The 23900-nt window shown below is 42.7% G+C and overlaps 2 protein-coding genes across 2 annotated transcripts; one reads left to right on the forward strand and one right to left on the reverse strand.

Annotated features, from left to right (window-relative positions):
• Positions 1-470: 470 nt before the first annotated feature.
• hells (helicase, lymphoid specific) lies at positions 471-9560 on the reverse strand. The gene is made up of 23 exons (XM_041050655.1): positions 9253-9560; positions 8640-8737; positions 8226-8344; positions 7706-7828; positions 7562-7603; positions 7443-7476; positions 7180-7238; positions 7049-7090; positions 6695-6922; positions 6292-6474; positions 5918-6061; positions 5510-5706; positions 4893-4986; positions 4627-4788; positions 3918-4060; positions 3656-3809; positions 3330-3413; positions 2272-2391; positions 1985-2101; positions 1739-1898; positions 1504-1600; positions 1330-1406; positions 471-1237 (listed from the first exon to the last, which is right to left on the reverse strand). Exons 1-23 carry the CDS (start codon positions 9258-9260, stop codon positions 1149-1151), a joined length of 2574 nt encoding a protein of 857 aa, XP_040906589.1. The 5' UTR covers positions 9261-9560; the 3' UTR covers positions 471-1148.
• A 3247-nt stretch (positions 9561-12807) lies between these two features.
• LOC121189362 (ras-related protein ORAB-1-like) lies at positions 12808-23002 on the forward strand. The gene is made up of 6 exons (XM_041049400.1): positions 12808-13205; positions 16569-16641; positions 17042-17137; positions 17277-17372; positions 18878-19009; positions 21741-23002. Exons 1-6 carry the CDS (start codon positions 13192-13194, stop codon positions 21939-21941), a joined length of 612 nt encoding a protein of 203 aa, XP_040905334.1. The 5' UTR covers positions 12808-13191; the 3' UTR covers positions 21942-23002.
• Positions 23003-23900: the final 898 nt, after the last annotated feature.

The following is a 23900-nucleotide window of genomic DNA, read 5'->3' on the forward strand; positions in this document are numbered from 1 at the left end:
TGTATATGAGACTTAGCTCCAATATCTTTAGGCGACTGTGTAGCTGGATTTTCATATTAAAGTTATTGCTAGTTTTTCATTGTTTGAGCCACATAGGAATCACCGTCACATCGCTGTACGTGGTCAGACACAAGCATCTGGTAAACTTTAGAGACATCATTGTACTTCTGAAGGTGTAAATACTTAACGTGACAAATTACATCAAGTCACCAACTAGTAACAGAGGCCCTGCATTGATACATCCTCTACCATGAACAGTAAATGGTAAAGCCTGGATAGAAGATAATTCCTGGAGAGAAAACTTTTATCTGCATCATGGCTTGAGGTAACCAGTGCAATTCAAAGTGAACTGGCAATGGCCTAAAATGTACCATTGCAGGTGTAGCACAGGCAGAGCATTACTACTCAGTATTACAAATCAGAACCTGACTGGACTTTGCTTTTCAGTAAATACTAGGGAGAAAGAAAACTACAGTAATCATATTTATTTATATAAAAAGACATGAAAAAACATGTATGCATGAAAGTGCTTTGATTACAACATTGTTAAAGATAATAGAGATAATCTGTTTTGATCGGCCAAACAAGAGCACCAACTCGACGAGCTCTCGTCTCTACAGCTTAGTCATGTTAAACCCACGCATGTTAACAGTCGAGGACAGTTTGTGTGAAGGTAGGAGGAGGCTTCTCTCTTAACAAAAAAAAAATAACCATCGATGTGAATGCATCCTGAAAATGAGTAGGTCAGGTCCTGGTGTACTGTGATAGTCTTAATGCCACTGGCAGGGAGAAAAGGAGCTCAAGAACCTGGGCAAAGTCAGTCTTTCAAAATCTCACAGACAGCCTTCAAAAAAAAACAAAAAAAAAACACCCCCAGTGTCAGTCACATCTCAAAGAGGGGCACAGTGGTTCAGCACCGAGACAGTACAAAAACACAAAGCTCATTAAACAGAGGACTATCAAACCTACACTATTTAAAGTCTACAAACAGCAGTTTCAGAATATTTTCATGAAGTTTCAGTCTTTACTACAAGTGTCAGCAGCCGTGAGCCACCTGGATGCAGCTTTAGGTTTTTTTTATTTCTTTTTATTTATTTTTTCCTGAAGCACTGTGGTCAGACGTTCATGTCTGAATAGTTCAAGTGTTCTCAGGTCAGCGTGATCTCCGACGACTCTTTGGTATCGATCACTCTGAAGACTCCCACCTTCTCTTTCTTCACACTCTCCTTCTCCTTGTCTGAAAACACAAGAAAGACTGTTGTTGTTGGCTGAGCCTAAACCACTGATAACTGCAGAGCAGTGTGTGTGTGTGTGTGTGTGTGTCCTCACCCAGCAAGTCACTGCGATCCAGCAAAAACTCCAGGTCCTTATCACTGATCACCTTCCCCCGCGATGCTTTCACCTCCCTGACAGGGACAAAGGTTACAGCCAAATGTTACTCGTTTTACTTCTTCCTAACAGTCTATACCACTGCACGTGTGGAAGCACAGGATCATGTCTTACTTCTCGGTGCCTCTGGCTTTGAGCAGATCCATCAGCTCATCCAGATCAATGCAGCTTTTGCTTTGGTTCAGCTCTGCCTTCCCACCTTTGAACTTATCTGTGGAGGAAGGTGACAAAAGAAAACAACCATCAAATATCTGCATTTGGAACAGATTTCAGACCCCCCCCTCCCCCCTCGGTCCGCTGCTTTCTTTGTACATTCCATTAAACTTCCCATTAAAGCGAAGCTACTCACTCTTGTGAATGACCATCTGCTCCAGCTTCCTCTTGGCCGAGGCCCTCTCTAGGATCTTCTGGTCGATGGTGTTGGCTGTGACCAGGCGGTACACCAGCACTGGTTTGGTCTGACCGATGCGGTGACAGCGATCCTGAGCCTGCAGGTCTGCCTGGGGGTTCTGAGAGGAGGAGGAGGAAGAGTCAACACACGCTGACTTAGCTCAACACATGTGCAGGAAACACTTGATTTGTAATTTGCACCCACCCAGTCACTGTCGAAGATGATGACTGTATCAGCAGCTGTCAGGTTGATGCCGAGTCCTCCTGCTCTGGTGCTCAGCAGGAACAGGAACACCTCCGGATCTTTGGAAAACTTGGTCATCTGGAAGAGAATAACAACAGGATGAAGCAGTAGCACGGATGTGTTACAGTTCTAACAAATAAAGAAAGTACAGAAACACTCTGGAGTCTTTTAAACTGGTGTGGGAGGCAGATACTGAGTGACGGTGTATCTGGTTGGCATGCCTCTGCATCGACTCAGTGAAAACTCACATTTTCATCTCTGTCGGCGTAGGACATGCTGCCATCCAGCCGGCTGTACTGGAAGCCCCGCAGATAGCAGTAATCCATCAATAAATCCAAGATGGACGTCATCTGACTGAAGATCAGAACCTGGACCACAACAACCAATCACACAAACGAGTCAGGGATATATGAAGGCACGGAATAAACGAAAGGCTACAGACAGATTGTGTAGAGGAGCGTTGACACACACAATACTGTTACCACTGAGATGGACTGAAACATGAATCACTGTATTGACACGTACTAAATCCCTTTACTGTAGATCCCACAAGGCTATAAACACAACTGTATATCAAAGTTTGAATCTTAATAACTAAAATAAATATAAACCTATAACAGGATCATGAAACACAGACTGACAGGGCCACTTCTTAGATGAAGCCAATGTTTAATATGGTTCTTGGTTCACTGACAGCTGGACTGAAGTTTCCAGTGGAACTTGTTTTCAGGCCTAAATGATTATATTCAGAACAGGTCTCCTTTGTGTGTGTTCCCATTGTAAAGTGACATTTGTGGAAATATCACTGTTGGTCTTTTTTTAGGGTTATTGTCCAGGTCTGACAATAGCGTTCAAGTGTCTTTTGTCAATCTTAAAGTAAAAGGCTGATTCATCTGCTTATGACGGAAATTTGATCTTTGAATTTTAAACAGACCTTTATTTGTTGCTGTGTACACTGTACAGAAACATGATACTTGTCTCCAAGTCTAGTTTGTGTGTGTGTGTGTGTCCTTTGCTCACCGTTGATTTGCCTCATAATTTCTTTTTTGTTTCTCAATATATTTATTGGCTCCTAATGTATCAATAATGACCTGTATGTGTAAGATTATAATATCATTCAATACCTCACCTGCTGCCACCAACAGCAGTGATGGCAGCAGGCAGCAGCCCCTGCACATGCCACACTTATGGTTTCATTTTTATTTTTCTAAACTACATTGTTGGAGTTAGCATAGAATGAGTCATGTTAGTGAGTTTGAAATCGGAACAAGGGACATGCAGCTTCATATCTGGCCACTGGCTTCACCTTGTGTCCCCTTTTCTTCAGTGCAGGCAGCAGTCTGTCCAGTATGAGAAACTTCCCAGAGCTCTGCACCAGCTGCTCGTCAATCTGTACAGAGGAGGGCAGTGAGGACAATACATGAAGAAGTCACACGGGGAAGAGGAAATAATCTATTCACTGGCAGTCACACCAACTGTGCTTCTTTAATATCACTATAAAATAATGTTCTCTTCCTCTTCTGTTTGACTATGAACCAACACATTGTACCGTTTCCCATCAAACACAGAGAACACTCCAAACTTAAACACCTGAATCACCCACATAACTGCACCAAAGAAGTGCTGTGTTACCTTGAACTCCTGTGTGGCGGGGTCGAGGGGGTACTCCACCAGGTAGGGGTGGTTGCAGCATCTCTTTAGCAGCATGAGGATGTTCTGCAGCTTCAGGTTGATCTGAGCGTCCAGCGGACTCTGGACGTCCAGCACTGGAGCGGCGCTGGAGGAGCTGTGAGCAGATTCCAGTTAGACTGATACACAGACACAGGTTGTGCCTCTATACAGCTATATTCAATTATTTTAGCCTGCATCTGAGGTGTGTGGAAGCAGTGCTCACCTCTGCTCGAGCTCCTTGCGGACCTTCTCCAGGTATTTCTCCAGGCCAAGCGGTGTGTCTCCATCTCTTTCTTTGTAGTCCACCACCTTTCGGCTGCGGCGCTTAGGCCTGCCGCTCGACGTCAGCGCTACAGGAGCCTCCGTCTGAATAAACCAAGAGAGCGGATGATTTCAGTCACTTTGCTTTTGACGTAGATTAAACAAAGTGACCACCAGAAAATGACCCATGCAATGTCAACCCAGGGATACAGATGGAAGATGACAGAGGACAAAGCAGAGCTCAGCCTCCTACTGCTTCAACACTTTAGCACTGCTCAAATAAGGCAAGGCAGGTCTATTTGTGCAGCACAAGATAAACCGAAGTGCTCTATGTTACACATAAATACATATTAAAACATATAAGACTTAGCACCTCGTGGTTGTATGCTTCCACATACCAGTCAAGTTGCTGTTTATATCCATGTCTGTCCAGACTCATGTAATAAATGTATAAAGTGTTTCAAATGCCTCAGTTATGGCTGAAAATATGTTTTGTAAAGTCACAGTGACCCTTGACCTTTGACCAAATCCATACATAGAGACCATCCGTACATGTAAACAGGAAGAAGAATAATAATGGCAAAGTCTTTGACTTATCAGTCGACACACACACTTATCAACACCACATCAGCTGATATATTACCACGTCAGTGAACGTAACATGGTGTTACCTTTTCCTGGCCCAGCATCTTGGCGATGGTCTTGTTGACCACAGCTGTGTAAAAGGCCTCCTGTTTGGCTGTTAGAGGAGCGTAGACGATGATCTCCTTCTTAGGGGGAACCTCCAGCGTCACGTCTGATTTCAGCCTCCTCAGCAAGAACGGAGTCAGAATCTGAAACAAGTGGACAAACAAATAAGATCTACTGATAGGGAAAGTGTGCACAGAGCCATCATATTAAACACACTGCGCTCATGGCGGTGGTTTGGAGGACTGACCTGGTGCAGCATGCTCAGGATGTTCTGCTCACGCTCTGTAGCCACCACACTCTCAGCCTCCCCGAGGGTGTTGATGTCAAACCATGACTCGAAGCTGTAAACATTAAAAACAGAGAGCCAGGAGTTTAAACCTGAACAATGAACAACATAAAGGAATCCCAAATCTCACATCTAACTACGTATGTTCAGTCGGTATGTGCAAGTGTGGCATTACTGAGGTTGAACTGCACAGAGAAAAAAAAAGAAAGAAAGAATAAGTCTTTGTCCCACTCTCTGTCAGACCAGAAGTCTATAATCTCTGATCAAAGGCATAACGTCACTGTGGTGTTAACCTGAGTGAGTTGATGAGGATTATCCATAAGGCCTGTGGACTGCAGGAAGTCTCAGGTAACAAGACGTCCTTTATCCCACAGGCCCTGTTCTAACACACTCAGCTTCCATCTGCTCTGAAGGTGTTTCCTTACATTTTATGTTTCGTATTTTATTACTCCAACTACTCACACTCTCGGAATGTGTGTTATGTTTTAACAAACTGGCCGATGAGCAAAAGACAAACAGGCGTTGGAACGGTTATTAACTGTGATCAGCACTCAGTAATCAATATCTACAGAAATCACCTCTTGAGGTCATCAAAGACCTCTGGCAGGAGGAAGTTGAGGAGGGACCAGAGCTCAGCCAGGTTGTTCTGCAGCGGCGTGCCCGTCAGCAGCAGCTTGTTGTCAGTGGGAAGTGTCTTCAGCTCCCGGACCAGGCGACAGTTGAGGTTTTTGATCCGGTGACCTTCGTCCACTATCAGGTACTTCCACTGGAAGCGCTGCAGCAGAAAACAGATGTGGCCTGGCTTCTTATACAGTGCTCATGAGAACAGTCAAACAGTTACTTTTCATGATTTTGTATAAAGTAACTGTTATAGTCAATCACATCTTAGACCAGTGTTAAATATTTGGAAGTTTCACTTGAAAAATGACAAATACAGCTCAGTTATGTAAAACTTTAGATCGGTGATGGATGAGCAGGGATCCTACCTGGAGTAATTTCCTGTCAATCATGGAGATCTCAAAGGAGGTGATGACCACGGGGCACATGCTGAGGGGCCCCTGAGGCCGGCGGATCTGCTTCAGCAGTTTGGCCCTCTCTGGCTGGGGGCCGTGGTACAGCACCGCAGACACCTGGGGGACAAACACATGACCTCTGCTCAGACTGCTGCACGTATGAACAGACTCAGCCTGTGTCAGTCAACAGGATGTGAGAGAGCACAGCTGCTTGATGTGGTTTGTGCTGTGTTACTAGTTTACTACAGTCAAATATGCAATCCTACTATTTCACTACTACACTACAAGCAGTGAGACCTCTACGAGCCCGATGAGACGTGGCTCGTCTCGGTAACGCGTCCTCTCACCTCTGGCGTGAAGCGCTTGAATTCGCTGATCCAGTTGGGCAGAGTGGAGAGAGGGGCAACCACCAGGAAGGGGCCCATCACTTTCTTTTCTATCATCATGGCGATGTGAGCGATGCACTGGATGGTCTTTCCCAGTCCCATCTCATCAGCCAGGATCCCGTTGATGCCGTTCTCCCACAACATCTGGCGGCACAGAGGGAACAACACGGGCTGCCTGTTCACACTCAGCATTCACAAAAAGCATTCTCCTCTACTAACAGAAACAATAAATATACTTTACTGACATAAAACATCAACCTTGAATTTTGAAACTCAACCTTTAAGCCAACGTGGATGTCAAACCGACAAACGAATGAATAAATAATCAGGTTCCATTATCCCATGTTGGTGCAGCCCCACTCACCCTCAGCCACTCGATTCCTTCGATCTGGTACCACCTCATGACCCCTCCGGTGAAGAGCTGTGGCTGCTGGATGGGGACCGGCTGGCCGTTCACCTTCCTGTGAGGATGCAGGAGATGCTTGGCGTTGTCTCGCACCGTCTCTGATAGACGGTTCTTGATGTCTTGATTGGAGTCACTCATCTTCTCAATGTCCTCGGCTTCTAGTTTTTTCTGAGCCGGTGCTTCATCCTAATATCAGACGTTTTATATGTTCATGTACAGTTGGATGTTTTCAGTGACTCTACTTCGTGTCCATATGGATTATTAGTATGTATTCATATCTCATCTACCCAGAAAAACAAAATTAACCCTTACCGCTTCCTCCACCTTTGCTTTTTTGGCTTGTGACATGATTTCCTAGAGGACAAAAATCAAGGAGAAGCAATGTGAGACAACCAGTAAGTGGCAAATGTACAAAAGAGACAGAAAGATGAATGCGACCTTACTTCTTTTGACATGACATCTGATATTTTGTAGTCTTCATCCCTCCTCCTCTTCTTTTTATCTAGTTCAACAGTAAAGGGTCAAACACGTCACACAAATTTTATATATTTGGATTCAAAGTTTTCCAAACCAAGGTTAATACTTATTCTTGATATACACAAACTGTTAGTGTGTAAACACAAGTATTAATTACAGAATTTCTTCATTGACAATTTTTCATTCTGAATTTAATATAAATATATCAAATGTAAGAGGATCTACTCACCTTTGTCAGGTTCTGCACTGTTTGTGCTCTGCACCTAAAAGACAGATAGCCCTCTATCAATGACTTACACAGAATCTTAATGCTAAGCTCAAATGTTTTCCCAGTAAACCGCCTCTCACCTTCTTGGTCTTCTTTTCCAGCCTCTCCTTCCTGAGTTTCTCCTGAAACGGTTGACAGAAAAACAGAGTGTGAGTGTGCAAGTGCTAACACAGCACAGGTACGTCCTGTAGGAGTTTCACATGTGATGCCTGCCCACACTCTACCTCGTTCTGTTGTTGCTCCATCTTAGTCAGCAGGAATTTAGAGTAGATGTTGCTCTTCTGAAGCAGATGCTGCAGTCTCTTAAAGCGCATGTCATGAGAGTCCCTCTGCCATGATTCCCGGGCCTTAAGAGAGGAGAGGAGAGGGAGGGGTGGGAGGAGCGGAGGGTTAGAGGTTTTCCTTTCTGTATTTTGCTAGTGCTAGCTTGTCTCTAGAAATTGCATACTGTAACTTTATCTTTATGGAGTATGTTTTTCTACAACTAAAACCACTTTGTTACATTTTAAATGTTGTCTAAACACAAGCAGCTATACCAGAACCTAATGAGAATAATAGCCAAAGGGAATTGGCTATTTTTGTGATTTAATCGGGCACCATTTGATCAAAGAATAAGTCGAAGAGATGAAGAATCTCACACATTTGATGCCAACTTTGATAACAGTTGATACCAGCACTGTTGATTTAGCACGCAGGCCTAGACATGATACAGTTTGCAAAAAAAAAAGAAAAAAAGAAACGCACCTTTTCCATCATCTCCCTCTCTTTCCTTTCGCCTTCCTCCATGAGCTGCTTCTCTTCTTCCTCCATTTCCTTGGTGATAACCACTTCAGATGCCATATTCTCAGATTTCACACCAACATCTTCAAAGAAACAGCAGTGATAGGTCAGGATCGCAGCCGGCTGAACACAGTTTCACTTCTTTCCAAACTTTGATAAGATAAATGTAGGCATGACATGGTCCTGCTGGACTGTTGTTAATAATGTAGGTGAGGAGAATTGTGGGATAAACTACATAATCACCATCATCTTAAACTTAAATGACACAAGAGCAACAACTCATTAATTAAACTTGGATTAGCTGGAGAAAATCCCCCAGTGAGCTCCTCCAGGGCCCCAGGGGGGGGGGATCACAGATCGGGGTCTTTTGTGACTGACCATTGGCAGCTCCAGTCTCCATGGCTGTGCCCAGCGGTTCCTCAGATTCATCTGGTTTGGGGCAGTGAGGGGATGCACTGCGACTTTCTTCTTTTGTGCTGTCGGCATGAGGGAGAACACATTGAATCCCAGAGGGTGAATCTTTCCTGCTGGTTTAACAGGAGCAGGATGAACTCCACTCACATGTGTGAAATCTGTTACATCTGTGAAACAGTCACTTTACAGAACATGACTTCTATCAACCGTGTGTAACCAGGGGTACACTCTACCATAAGAGAACACTGAAAACACATAAGGGGTAATTAATATTTATAGTCACTATTTATATTTTAATGAAAAGTGTAAAATATGTATAACATTAATATGATAAATTAGTGACTGAGTGTTTCTCCAGCAGAGTTTTACTTTCTAAAAATGTAGAGAAGGCTTTCAGCATTTACACCTTCACGTTAAGAAATTAAATAAAGAGATTAACAGTCAGTGTAACATTTAAATACATGCACTGGTCCATTTTTTAACACATCAGGTAGCTTAGGCTTTATTGTTACACTGACAGACATGCTGTGATTCCTAACGTGAATTAACGTTATTAAAGCTCAGTTCATTTACTTACCAGCTCATTGTTTCCAGCAGCGACGCAGACGACGGAGCTAACTGAAGATGTACAGGTTACTAAGAAAACAGTTGTTTTTACTCAACAAAATAACGACTTGTCGCGAGTTACACAAGCTGGTAATTCAGGTGGTTATAAAGCTAACTGTGACGCGTGTGACCAAATTTACGAGATAACATACGATGTTATTGTTACTGAATGTACAGGACAGCAGGTATCCCGACGGACTCCGAATTTTTTTTAATCTTATCTAAAACTTTGTAGATATGTAAAGACAGACTGGACTCGACTCCACGTTAGTCCTCTGCAGTGGCTCCGAGTCTTCAGCAACAGGAAGCTTCGACAAACAACAAGAATACGTCCGGACAATACCTTTCAAAATAAAACCGCACAGCCGAAAGTTCCACTCAACGGCTACGGGGAGAGGCCGATGTGAGTTCTTATTTTTTAAGTCCGAATCATTTCTCTTTCCGCCGTGTTCTACATAAACTCGTCTGATTTGACGCAGCTCAGAGTTTTGCTGTGGGCGGGGCTACTCCATTTCGCGCCAGTTCGGACGAAACCACTGCTTGTAAAACAGGGTAGTAAGTGATTTAAGAGTGTAGGTGATGCTGAAGTTTAGACGTAAAGCTGACTATCACAGACAGAATAATGAGTATTTACACTTTACAAATGAAGTGAAATGTTTATTAACAGACTACAAACCATTTCACGTACAGAAGCAACAATTTAACAGCAAAGCCACCCCTCGGAAAGCCCGTAAATGCCAAACCTGATCCAATCTTTCCCGCGAATCTAGGCTGCGGGAAAAGGTTTACTCATATTTGCATAAAGAGGGTTAATAAGGTCATGATATAGATCCCACTCTGGTTTTGATATGTTTGTTTTATCTTTTTTATTGTCCATGGTTTTAAAAAGAGAAGCAAACAATAATTTTATAGATATATACTTTGCATGGCCTGCATGTTTATCTCATGGGCATTTATTAGGCTGAGCAGGATTTCTGCAAAGAACAGTTTCATAGCACAAAAATGTGGTGTGACCCCATATATGCATTCTCAGTAGCCCCTCTCTTCCCCTTTTCATACAGCCATTGCCACAAATAACTGAATTTCCAAGTAAACACATGCACGTGTGCCGGTTGTTAGGCTCTGTGTCCACTAAGAAAGGATTAAAGTATTAAAACAACAATAATAATACTAATACTAATGATTATACAGTTATTACTGTATTTCATAAAACTGAAAATACTGATTAGACCCTGCTATCATTCTTAAATGGACTGACTGGAGTCATAGGAGTCATGTTGAATATAAACTCAGGCTGAGTTATTAAATCAGTCATTAATGTTTCTGAACACAGTAAGACCTGAGGCTGATGTGAGAGCAGTGAGGGTGAAACAAAAAAATAAGGTTGTGTTCCAGAAAAACAAACAATGAGTTGAAACTGTCTGTAAAGCCGAGGGAAGCTGCAGATTCAGCTGATAATTCTCTGTACGTTCATCACTCCCAGATACAATGATCATACTAACTGTGTGATCATTTTGGAGGCTGCAGTTTGTGGTGCCATTGAACTGCATTGTGATATGCTGACAGGTGTGCCTATTATTTTGCCCACCCCATTCAAGCTAAGGGTAGGCTAAATGACATGCACAAACTGGACATTATAACCTTCATGAGGGAGGATTTATAGCAGAAATGTCATATTATCTTTAACTAGGTGTTCCTAATAACCTGACAACTGATTGTATATTATAAAGAATCTTAAAGTGAACTTCTTTGATCAGGTATGAATGCTGTATGTAAGCTTTTTTTGTAACTGAATCATTCATACAAGAATACAAAAAACTCTGAATGTCAAACAAATCAGACATGAATGAAATGTTACTGTTACTGTTACTGAAAACTGACTTTCCTTTAAGCAGTCACTTCTCTGGTAATCAGTAATGTTGCTATAAAAACATCCAGTTGCATAGATACTGTGCACTAATTTAGAGGAGTTGATAGACCATTGACCAAAACTGTGTCAGAGGTGTCTCCCTATATGACTTTAAAGACACTTGACAGTCATTCAAAATGAAGCGCTTCCTTCAGCCAACAGGAATACAAAAGACAGATGCAGTTACAAAAACTCATAAGGAAAAAAAACACACAGAGCACCGGTTGTAAAATGTATAAAAGGTAATGAAACATAGGATTTAATGAAGCTTTGAATTCAGTCTAGCCACTGCCTTAGACAAGAGTCTTAGAGTGACTTTCTGCTGGTCATGTTTGGTGTAACTTGTCTATAGTGCCTTCTTGTGGGTAAAGGCTCAAAGTGCAGGTGGAAAGGCCAAGAAGCGACTATGAGAACGATCTGTTCTTCATATGTACATATTTCTAGCTTCAGTTTTAATACTCTCTGAAGTTTTGTGGGGCATTAGTGTCCCAAGATCGTCTGGATACTGATTAGAGCATGTGTGGACTAGAAATCTTTAAAGTGAACTTTGTGATAGTTTTTTTCTGGGTTTTAATGTTTTTTTTATATCACTATTTACATACTGATATTTTAACAAAAATAATGTCATGAATAGTTTTTAGTTATCGGTGAACTTTAAACAAGTTCAGGGTTCTTGGCAGGTAGGTTGTTCAAAGCTGCCACAGTTCTTCTGTGGATTTAGCCTCAGTGTCTTCTGTCTCTGCATGTAATCCCAGACTGACTTTTTGATGCTGCGATCGGGGCTCTGCAGGGGCCAGAACATCCGTCCTTGTTCCTCCTGTCCCAGACTATAAATAAAAAAGAAGCCAGTTTTATTATTTGTTTACAGTTTTGTATTTTTCCTTCAGAGTGAGGTGCATGCTGGGGAGTTTCCCTGCACCTTTCAGAATTCTGACAAAGTTTGGGTGAAGAAATGTACTAACTGTCCTCAGTGTCTCGAACAGTTACAAACTCTTCTGTCAAACATATACTTCAGTACATCTTAAGCCAAAGAAAAAAAAAATTCCAGTTCACTGCTACTGAAAGCACCGAATCTAAACGAGTTATTCACGATCCTTTACATGAGTCATTGGAAGCAGAAAAAAATGCAGCAAATTTTTATCAGTTGACTCATGCTATCTGTAGCCTACCTGTGTGCAGGTGCTGACATGACTTAGCAGTTCGCACCTGTTTCCTAAGTGATGACACAACAACATGCTCATGAACTTACGCACAGAAGTTTCTGGATGGGACACGTGTGTGCCACTATGACAGTATACTCAGCATTTCTAATGTGGTATATCATTCACATTGATACTATTCTAACCCATAAACCGTCAGTGTGGGATGTAACAACACCAAACCAGCAGCGTCCAGTGTTCCTGGAGGGCAAACTGGTGTGTCAAATGGGTCCGATGTAACTGGGATCTGACCGGAAATAACACTCATGTCTTTATAAATAAAAGCCTCGTTCCAGAGCATACGGATAAAGTACAAAGTCCAGGAGGGCGAGGTTTATGTTGAAGTATTTGTCCGGAAGTTGTGTATAATGTGTACTTGTGCACACAGGGCAGTGTGTGAGTCCTGTGTGCCACGTTTCACTAAATGACGTAATCCCTGTGAGGGCTGACAGGTCGCTGCTGCGGTAACGTTAACGACCCACCGATACACTCAGAGAGAACCGGCCCGATTAGACACATCTGCCCTGTTATTCTCGTTAGGTTTACGGCTGTAGAGACGCTTCACCGTCTGTTTTTAGACACCGGCCCATCGTTATTCCTGACTCGGCTAACCAGCTGGCTAATGTTAGCTGTTTCCTGGTCGGAGCTGCAGCCATTTTGGGTTTTTACTGAGAAACAAGTAGCCGGCCGCGGTTTGGGGAGCAGAGTAAGCTAACGCCTTTTTCATCACTAAACAGCGCCGTTTATCTGATTTAAAAAGAGACATTTCACGAGAGGGGATAGGCCATACGTCGAGTCAACAATGAATCCAGAATAGTAAGTATCATTCTGAAAAACGTGTTACATTTTGGATGTCAGAGCTAGGGTTAGCTTAAGGTTAGCTCAGTGCTAACACGTAAGTTAGCGTTGAGAAATAACTTGAAATTAGCAGTTGAGCTAAGTTAGCGGCTAACATCAGCTGACGTGAATGTGCCCCCTGTGCCAGCCTCAGATACGGCGATTATTCTCCTGCAGGGGTGGAATAATAGATAGACATTTATAAGACAGTTAAGTGTTGTCTAGATCCTCATTAAGCCGGCTATCCAGCTGTTGTTTTCAGCGGCAGCATCTTCACTGGCTCTGGTATCAGTTCTCTTGATGTAAATTCGGGACAAAGCTGTGACTGCTCCCTGAAACGTAGAGAGTCGACGTTTTGTGTCATTATACTACCAAACACTGGGCTTTGGTTCATTAAAGTCGACATCAGAGGTTCCCTTCATTATATTTATAGCCGGATAACCTCTTTGAAGCCGATGGTTACAGCCATCAGGTTGAGTCTGTGTCGTTGTGTTAACTCACTTATCTAACCTTGCTACTATGAGCACTCAGACACTGTAGCAGCCGTCATCTGTTGTTTACGTCCAGATAACTGGTTGTATGCTTTACCTGGTGTTGATCATGACTCAGTTTTCAGTCAGATGGTCTAGTAGCGCATAAGCAGTCATGTGTAGGTCACATGCCACAGGACAAACCCCTGGTTTCACCACAGCAATGTTGAGCAATCAGTCACTTCAGCTTTCTCTGTCTTTGGTTTTCCATTCAGAAATGTTCTCCTGGGTGGAGAACAGAATTTTTGGGACTGCACTGCACTCATTGTTTGGCATGTTGTTACATAGTGCTCCTTAAATCTGAAAAAATGTAGTGGTTTTTATGTTATTAAGCTAAATAGTGAAATTTGATCCACCATTCCCCTCAGTAAAGCGCTTGATCTAGTATTAATGATTCACCTCTTTGGTATAGACCAGATACTCAGAGGCAAGGTCCAAGATACAGAGTGAGTGTCAGAATGACAGTGAGGCATAATTACCCTACATTTTGGTTTACTGTGTAATTCAGTATGCTGAATACCACACTTTTAGTTCAAATGACAGACAAGCAGTTATGAGACTGTAGGAATTTCTAAATTGCACAGCTTCATCTTTATCAATTGTGTATTTGGACTTTTCTGTTGAAGGGGAAAAGACTAATGATGGTGTTTGACATTTGGCAGGCTTAATGTCAGATAAACATGCATTGAGTGAGGTAACGAAACAGATTCTTCACCTATTTTGAACCTTAGATTTTTTTTTTCACACCATTGCAGGACAACTTATTACTGTTAGAGTTGTGTTGAGCAGCGAGTAGTCAGCTTTGCACAGGGACAGACATTGTCCCAAGTCTCAGGCTTAATGAAGAGGGAATGACTGGATTTTATTACAATGAAAAGGAGAGGAAGTAAGATGGCACCGAGAGGCAGAACAACCAGGCTCAGCTGATGTGTGAGAACCTGCTTTCCCTCTACTTATGCTGCTGATGGAATATCAGTAGGTTTACTGCCAAGTGCCAATTACTACTTTTACTACAATCCTTTGTTAGTTTTGGGGTTTTACCCAGATCAGACATGTTTCATCATATGGTGTGAATAAGACATACTATCAAGTTTCTTTGCTGGTATTTATTTGGTTTGATAATGTGCTTCCTCCTGGTTTAAGTATGCCAGCATCGTACTTAAAGGAGGAAGCACATTATCATTTACTCCAAGAAGTCCATGTCCTTGCACAGGGTTTCACACCTCAGGATCAAAACATGCAGGGAAAATCCTTGAAATTGAAAGAAAAGTGTAGTGTTTGTTTTTTTTTGCCACACCACTGGATTTCTGCTTAGGCTTCTTTTCAGGAGTGTGGTGCTGCAAAGGGTCAGCAGGAAAAGTAAGGGACAGAAAAAAGCCTGAATACCAGCAAATCTCTGACAAACCAAGTATAAGAAGGACAAAATTGACCTGTGTGTGCACGGGTTATGGGGAGGTGAAGAATTATCATTATATTGCCCAATTTTATACGGGTGTAATTGTAAGTACAGGCTGTAGTTTAGACCTGTATGTTGGTTCTAGGCTGCCTAGACCCGCCTTGTTGCATGATAGCTTTAAGGTGGATTGTTTGGCAGGATTAATGTCATAGCAGGATGCCCTACCCTTAGTATGCAAGCTGTCACACAACAATATTCTTTGAGAATAAAAAATTGAGTGTCTGTCAGACACATCCCACAGCAGACAGACAGCATAATCCCAGGACCTGACAGTTCCTTCACACAACTTTAACAACTGTGAAGATTAAGCACATTAGATCGGTAACTTATTAAAAGGAAGCCACTTGGTAGAAAATTAGTAGCTGTTTTGCTGAAACAATCACTAAGTTTTGGTTTTACTTTTTTCTTTTCTCTTGATGACTCATAGCTTTTTTTTTTTTTTTGAGGTGTAGTCAGGAAGTCAGCTCTGTAGTTCTTCTTTCAACAGCAATAATGTTACATAAAAGTCTCATACCATATCTTAAAATTGATACTAGCAGTCCTAATAAATGCTGTACACAGCAGGGGTCTTCAGTACGACTAACTCCATCCTGATACAGTTGAGTCTGGGTTATTGGAAAGCACCACTGAGGGACTTTAGGGATTTTTGCTGAGGGTGGGGAAGGAGCTCTGGCCCAGGAACCAAAAGTGGAACTATGGCTCTGTGGTTAAAATCCTGGTGAAGTACCAACTCAATAGTAGGAACTACTGAGCTGTTCTATCAGCCAAACACAGACCATGAGAAAATGGGCCTATGGGCAGGTAAAAGGTCATGCACCCCCCCTATATAAGACCACCACACTAAAACAAAATTACTGCAGCCATGCTATAGTCGTTTTGAGTCTCTTTGTGGTTGTTTTGCATTTGCACTAAATATGAATTAGACTAACCTCAGAAGTAGAGCAGTATAACCTGTGACCAAAAAAAGAGACCTCTCTCTGCTCTGCTTTCCCTGCTCCTTTCAGTTAGCTTCATATGTCCAATCACATGATCAGCCAGCTTCCTGCATGTCCCTCTGAAAATGTAGCTGAGCTCAGCGAGGCTCATTGTCCTCAGTCTTTCCTTTCCTTGTAAAATGCAGACATTTCAGTCACTCTGCCAAATTATGTAATGATGCAGTTGCTGATGAGCATATTTGCATCAAACTGAAACTGACATTAAATGAAAGAAGTCTAATGCTTTTGATGTGAATGTCCCTTGACTTCTGTGAAGAAGCAGTGTGGAATCTTATTTAAATGGGTAATCTGTAACTCGGTTACTTGGTTAACCATTTCTGAGTATCCTCTAACTTGTGTGTTTTTTACCCTTCCCTCACAGTGACTATTTATTCAAGCTGCTCCTGATTGGTGACTCTGGTGTTGGAAAGTCTTGCCTTCTTCTCCGATTTGCAGTAAGTTTCTTCATAAATAGCACAAACACTAGCTTTATATTAACTCGGTTTTCCCTTCAGCTTGAGTCAGTCTGGCAGTATTTTAAAGTTTACTATACAGTGGTTCGTGCAAAGTGTTGAAAGATGTCTTCAGTCAGACAACAAATTATATTAACTATCTCAACTGGGTTTCTTATTCACTCAATAAGATACCAAGTCACTGTAAACAGGATTTGATGCTTACATGTGTCTGTAACTCATTCATTCACAGTGCAATATGCTTCAGTTCGTATACTACTGAAAAGTTGACTGTTCCAGCACGTTGAGCTAGTAATGACGGATGGTACTGTATGTGTGTATAAGGAGGCAGGAAGTGAACAGGATGTGTGAGCCCTCTAACCGATTCTGTTTCTCTCTGCAGGATGACACATACACAGAAAGTTACATTAGCACTATTGGTGTGGACTTCAAAATACGAACCATAGAACTGGACGGAAAGACCATTAAACTTCAGATTGTAAGTAACTCTGGTAACACATACCATATATGATATATATCATATGTGATATATATATATATATATATATATATGTTGCTTCAGTATTTTGTTGGTTCAAAGTCAGTCATCGGCTGTATTCATGTTTTTCCTTTGACAGTGGGATACGGCGGGTCAGGAGAGGTTTCGTACAATCACATCCAGCTACTACAGAGGTGCTCATGGTATCATTGTAGTGTATGATGTCACAGACCAGGTCAGTATAACACCACACCTTTCATACCTATTACAACTCATAGTTTTAATTAAAAGTTGAACTTCCTATCATTTAGACAGGAGGTTGACCATGACAAGACAGAATCGGATTGGCTGGCTTCTAATGAACTGCAGTGCAGATAAATAATCATTCCTTATGTTGCTGAAGTCTCTCTGGACCGTGTTAGATATTTTAACAACCACCAGACAAGAGGAGCCTGGTGCTCACAGTCAGAGCTGGACATCTGAGCATGGTGTTGTGTGAATGTAAAATGTATTAGTGAATGTAAAAGAGCAAGTTCTTTGTGTTTGAGTGAGAGGCTAGTGTTCACCTCATTCAAATCATTGCTCTCTGACCTGTGATGAGGGGAAATGAGTCCATCTTCCTCTTCCTCATTGGATTTCTCACTGTATGATCTTTGATTGCAGGTCAAAGACTTGCACAACAACTGTCTGAGTCAAAGAGACAACGAGAAACACTGTGGGGTCTGTTGTTGCTGCACTAGAAATAATGCGACCTGATGTCAGGTCTATATTTGGCCAGGAATACATCTGTTTTTATGGTTGGGCTCTGGGCTCCATGTTTTCACAGGAATGACTCTTTCTCTTGCTTTTAGCGGTTTGATATTGTCTAGCACATCATGTTAGCACATCAGGTGAAACAAAGAAGGACATAAGGGTCTATACATATGCAGTCTGTGGTAGCTCCGAAAGTACACTGTGTCTTCTGGGTCCCTGTGCTAAAACCCAACTGATTCGCTACCACAATCAGACCTTAATAATCAGGAAATAGTTTTGGCTCCTGGTGAGGATCTTCCTGAAACCATGTAGTGGTAATGGTTCAGTTTAAACAAAATGAAAGCCATTACCATTCGCCAGGTCTAAGTCCCGAGTGAGAATGTCTTATGAATGTCTGAGTGGACACATGTAACTTGGTCCACCCATTCCACTCTGTTAGTAACTGAAAAAAGTGGTTTTTCTACATGTGAACACCTGCTGTGGACTTTATACCACATCCTCCCCTGAGGGCAGACATATAGTACATTTAATGTGTAACGTGCACAGCTCATTATGTAGATTGCAGATGTTAGAAACAATTGTGAGCAGCTGTGAACTGAGTCCATGCTGCAGCCACACTGCAGAGGACAGAGACATGAGGAACTAGGCCCCCTGATCTTCATTACTTGTTGAAAGTTTGAACTGTAAAATTCAAATCTTCTCCATTGTAGCATGTGGCCTGTGAATGGATCCATAACTTTTGTGTAGAGCTCAAAGTTCAAAAGCTGTAACATCACTCTGCACTGTTTTCTGATTTGCTGTCTTGTATCGTGTTCTCGCCTCTCAACGTTTCAAACTGTCTCCCTGTCAGCAAAGTGCCAAGAACCAGTGCACACTGGTCTTAAAAACACACCCTTATTGCACTAAGTCGTAAATTTGTCGAGGCTGCCGAGGTCCTTTAGTAGGAGATTTAGCTCAGTGCTAATGCTGATCTGTTTCCTGTCTCAGGAGTCCTTCAACAATGTCAAACAGTGGCTACAGGAGATTGACCGCTATGCCAGTGAAAATGTCAACAAGCTATTGGTCGGGAACAAGTGTGACCTGACGACAAAGAAAGTTGTGGACTATACAACAGCAAAGGTAAGGCACCTTAGTATTACTCACACACACACACTAGCTTTTTCATGCTACAGCTGCTTTTTAACTTAAATTAGTCTTTATATTCTGCCTTGTCCTATTTCTGCTGGCAGGGAGCCAGTGTCTTTGTATTAGTATGGAGGTGATTAAAAGATGTCTTATTTAAGGTGGCCTTAGATGGGTTGCCCTTAAAATTCAGACTCAGGCCTTCTCAGGGGAGCCAGGTCGTACCTTTATGACACTTAAGTATATGGTGTGCAGTGAGCCTGGAGTCTAGTCAGTGAAAGCAGACTGGGGGTTTGGGTTAGAGCTGCTATGATTTACAAAAAAACAACAAACCGTTTTCTAATCACAAGAAGCATCTGCTCATGCAAACCATGCCCTGCAAAAAATACACTGATTTGCATAAAGACGGGCCTGGACAGCTCACCATCATGGAGGGCAAAGTAAACTCCCAAGTTTATCAAGGTATCTTACAAGGTAATGTCAGGGTGGCTGTGTGCCAGCTGAAGCTCAGTAAAAGTTGGGTGATGCAGCAGGACAATGATCCTAAACTACAACAGAGTGACAGTGACAGAGTGGCCCAGTTAGAGCCCAGAGCTTAACCCAACAGAGATGCTGTGGAATGAGCTCAGAGACCCGTTCACACCAGACATCAGAAGAATAAGTTTGAGCTGAATCAGCTCTGTTCAGCACAAAGGTCCATAATTCCTCCTCAACATTGTGCAGGTGTGATCTGCAGCCAGTGCAAGCTCTTGTTTGAGGTTATCGCTGCCAAAGGAGACAACAGTTATTAAATCCAAGGGTTCATTTACTTTTTCCACCAGCACTTTGGTGGGCTGGTTTAATTGGTGTGTTCACTAAAAACACAAAAGATTATAATTGTTTGTGTGTTATTAGCTGAACAAAACATGTTTTAGATTTTTTTTTTTCCCCAAATTTATTTAAACATAAAAACTGAAATCCCTCATTTCCAACTTTATTCAGACCCTTAATTCAGTTCTTTGGCAGCAGTTACAGCTTCAGGTCTTCTTGGGTGAGTTCTCTACAAGCTCTGCACACCTGGATTTGGTTGGTTTATCTCATCCTTCCTGGCAGATCCTCTCAAACTCCGTCCGATTGGACAGGAAGTGTCTGTGAGCTGTTATCTTCAGGTCTCTCCATAGACGATTCATGGGGTTGAGGTCTGGGCTTTGGCTGGTCCACTCAGGGACAGTCACGGACTTGTCCTGGAGCCACTCCAGTGTTTTTTCTTGGCTGCATGTTTCATGTCATTGCTGTGCTGAGAGGTGAACTGTTGACCCAGTCTCAGGTCATGTGCTCAAGCACCTCTCTGTATTTGGCTACATTCATCCTTCCCTCATGTCCGACCAGTCTCCCTGTCCCTGCTGCTGAGAATGGCTGCACGATGCTGCCACCATCATGCCATGCTTCACTGTAGGGATGGTATTAGCCAGGTGATGAGCAGTGCCTGGTGTTGGCCAGACGTAGCGTTTGGAGTTCTGCCCAGAGGGTTCAGTTTCTGTCTCATCAGAATCTTTTTCCTCAAGCTCTCAGAGTCTTTTAAATACTGTTTGGCAAACTCCAAACAGGCTGTTAAATGCCTTTTACTCAAAGTGGCTTCTGTCTGGTCACTCCACCATGAAGGCCTGGCTGATGGTCGTCCTTCCAGCAGGTTCTCCCATCTCTACAGAGGACTTCTGAACGGCCAACTCTAGGAAGAGTCCTGGTTGTTCCAAACTTTGTCCATTCACAGTTAGAGAGGCCACTGTTCTACAGAGTTTGGGCTTCATGGCTTGGTTTCTGTCCTGATGTCCAGTGTCAGTTGTCGGACCTTATATGCACCTGGTGTTTGTCCTTCTAAACTATGTCCAATAAATTCAGTTTGGCACAGGTGGACTCCTGTCAAGTTCTGGACGCATCTCAAAGATAAATAAAGCAAAGAGGATGAACCTGACCACAGTTAGGAGGGAAACAGCAAAGGATCTGAATACTTTTGTAAATGAGAGATTTCAGTTTGAGTTTTAATCAATTTTCAGAACATTTCTGAATGTCACTTTGTCATTGTAGGTTACTTAGCATAGATGGACAAAAATTGCTAGTAAAACAAAAAGTTATATTTCATGTGTGCTGAAACTATCAAAATAATAAAAATATCAAGATCTAAATAACAGTGACATTATTTTATCAGATGCTTGTAACAGCCTGTTGTATCTGAAACAACAGGAAGCCTGGGAGAGACTCTTACTGCTGCAGGCTGAAGTTGTAGCTAATCTCAGGGTGAACTTCAGCATCAACCGACAGTATTTACATCTAGATTTGTTACATCCTGCAACCCACATAACCAACGTGACCTAATTTTTGTGTGTACCAGCTCTTTCTTATCTGCTTTTTCTGCATTTGCTTTGCACTAATACAAAAATAAACGAGAATGGCACTCAGTGGAGGGCATACCTGCGCCCACGCAAAAAATCTTCCAGCTCACAATATTAACCAGATCCACAAGCAGAATTGAACGGGTTCTTCCTTCACCCATGTCCCATCCCTCCACCAAGCTCACTGCCAATCGGTTCTGTACTATTTGTGTAATCCTGCTGACAAATAAACAAACCAACAAACAGACACAGGTGAAAACACAACCTCCAAAAGTAAAAGACCTCACAACTGCAAAAAAAAAAAAAAAAAAGAGATGTGTAAACCCCTGTCCTCTGTCTCCCTGCTCTGTTTTATCCAGGAGTTCGCAGACTCTCTGGGCATCCCCTTTTTGGAAACCAGCGCCAAGAATGCCACCAATGTGGAGCAGGCCTTCATGACAATGGCTGCTGAAATCAAGAAGAGGATGGGCCCTGGGGCCACAGCCGGAGGAGGGGAGAAGCCCAACGTGAAGCTGACCCCCGGCACTACTGTCAAGCCTTCATCAGGAGGATGCTGCTGAGAGAGAAACCACTTCCACTTTGAACCCCCTCCTCCAGCCTCCCCCACCTCCCCCTCTCCGGCCACCGTCCCCCTCTAAACTCCACTGTATCCCAGCAAAGCCCACCCCCACAACCAGACAGGACAGGGAAGACATGATTCACAACATGTGTATGTGAGAACAAGATGAAGTTGCCTGTATTTGTACTGTACATACTGTAGCCGCACTACCAAAAACAAATAAAGCATCCTTCTTGTCATACTGTCCTGTTATTGATGACCCAGCCCTGACCCCACCCCCCACCCCCCCACCTCCCTTACCCCCCACCCCATCTCAGACCTCTCAGAGACTACTTTTATTTGGCCCTCTGAATACAGGTTCATGAGAGGAGTGTTTGTGTGTGTGTGTGTGTGTGTGTGTGTGTGTGTGTGTGTGTGTGAGAGAGAGAGAGAGAGAGTGTGTGTGTGTTTCTCTGCATTCCTACAGCGGGGTTGGTAAATGAATCGGTTTCATTAAGGTTTGTGTTTGTAAAGATCTTCTCTGTTGTTTCTCTTTTCCCTCTGTGATTATGTTGCTGTTTGTATCACCGCGCGTCCATCTGTCAGTCTCTGTCCTCATTTGAAGGTGTTTTTTTTTTTTTTCTTCACCAACCTCTGCACAGCAGTGTCTCACTGTCCAGCATCTGAAGTCTAGTGCAACAGTATATGTACATAAACAATATGTATATATATATATGTAAGATCTGATTTGCTAGTTCTGTAGTGTTCAATACATTATTGGGATAGTCCTGACTCTTTTTCTCTGCATTAAATCTGTGGCTGAAGACAACTGTCAGTTTGTTGCTCAACATGTAACACTTCAACTTAAAATAAATATTGTACTACCAGACTGTAAGAAATGGGAGGACCTGTCTGTGTAGGAGACCTGTTTGAATTATTTATTCTGCATTCATTTGGCAGATCTGCTGCCAGTTACATGGGGTCTGTTTGCAATTTGCTGTGTAATCTCAGTACAGAATTGCATATATAAAATACAATGTTCTCTTGTTTTCTTAATAAAGGCAACTGAATTCAGTTTGAAAGGAACTCTGGGACAAGTGTTTGCTGTGTGGGTAAGAACAGTGCTCTATTGTACAGCTATATACGAAGGTCAGGTCACAACACAATGGCTATAGATGTGCGTATTTGGACGTACAAGCCGCTCATTAGTCAGTTTACCTCAATCCTAAGCTGCTCGAGTGTGGCCCAGTTTCTACTTAAACACAAGTCAGCAGGTTTCACAGGAAATCCCACAACGTTCAGGCTGCTGGTTTCACTCAGCAACTGACCGGGAAAACAGCCTGAATCACTCAGCGTCAGTTAACATCAGGAGAGAGGAAGCTCCTGAGTCAGCGCGTCGCTAAAACATGATGTCTTAATTGTTGCATGGGCCACGTCACCAATCAGAAACACGCTGACCCCTGTCTGATCAGACTTCCCAGAAACTTTTGAAACAAGAGTAGTGTACTTAAGTGTCCACTGTCCACGCAGAAAGAAGTGAAACCTGTGGTCATCACAACAGTTAATCCTGCGTCTGGAATAAACATTTAGTCATCACAGAATATGCTGAAAATCATTTTTCTCAAGGCCAGAACAGAATCGGAGGCAGGGGTATGATTTATGTTGCACTATGATACAGTAGTTGTAGCCACCCTGTGGGCCCTCCACCTGCACAGATAGGCACTGGGGCTGGGTGCATTGTAAGCTGTGCCACAGGCAGAGGCAGCGACCTAGGTGTGGTGACCCCTGCCATGGCAGATTGGTTCTGGGGATGTGGGAAGGAACCAGAGCTCGAGAGCAGAGGTGGAACAAACACCACCGTACCAAGACAGGGTGATTCATAAGAGTACTTGGTACCAGAACACCTTAGACCTAAGATCGATGATCAGCTTTGTGGTTGTATGATCAAGAGTGCCAGGAGGCCAGACCAGCTGTGGCGGCT

The sequence above is a fragment of the Toxotes jaculatrix genome, chromosome 11 (genome assembly GCF_017976425.1).
Source record: "Toxotes jaculatrix isolate fToxJac2 chromosome 11, fToxJac2.pri, whole genome shotgun sequence".
NCBI classification, from domain to species: Eukaryota; Metazoa; Chordata; class Actinopteri; family Toxotidae; genus Toxotes; species Toxotes jaculatrix.

Bases quoted from the DNA above. Each gene is read 5' to 3' on its own strand.
- LOC121189362 (XM_041049400.1), top strand. The intron at 16,642-17,041 runs GTAAGTTTCTTC...TTCTCTCTGCAG, and splicing joins GCCTTCTTCTCCGATTTGCA to GATGACACATACACAGAAAG. The intron at 19,010-21,740 runs GTAAGGCACCTT...TGTTTTATCCAG, and splicing joins TGGACTATACAACAGCAAAG to GAGTTCGCAGACTCTCTGGG.
- hells (XM_041050655.1), bottom strand. The intron at 4,061-4,626 runs GTAACACCATGT...TGGTTTATTCAG, and splicing joins AGATGCTGGGCCAGGAAAAG to ACGGAGGCTCCTGTAGCGCT. The intron at 2,102-2,271 runs GTGAGTTTTCAC...ATTCTCTTCCAG, and splicing joins ACGCCGACAGAGATGAAAAT to ATGACCAAGTTTTCCAAAGA.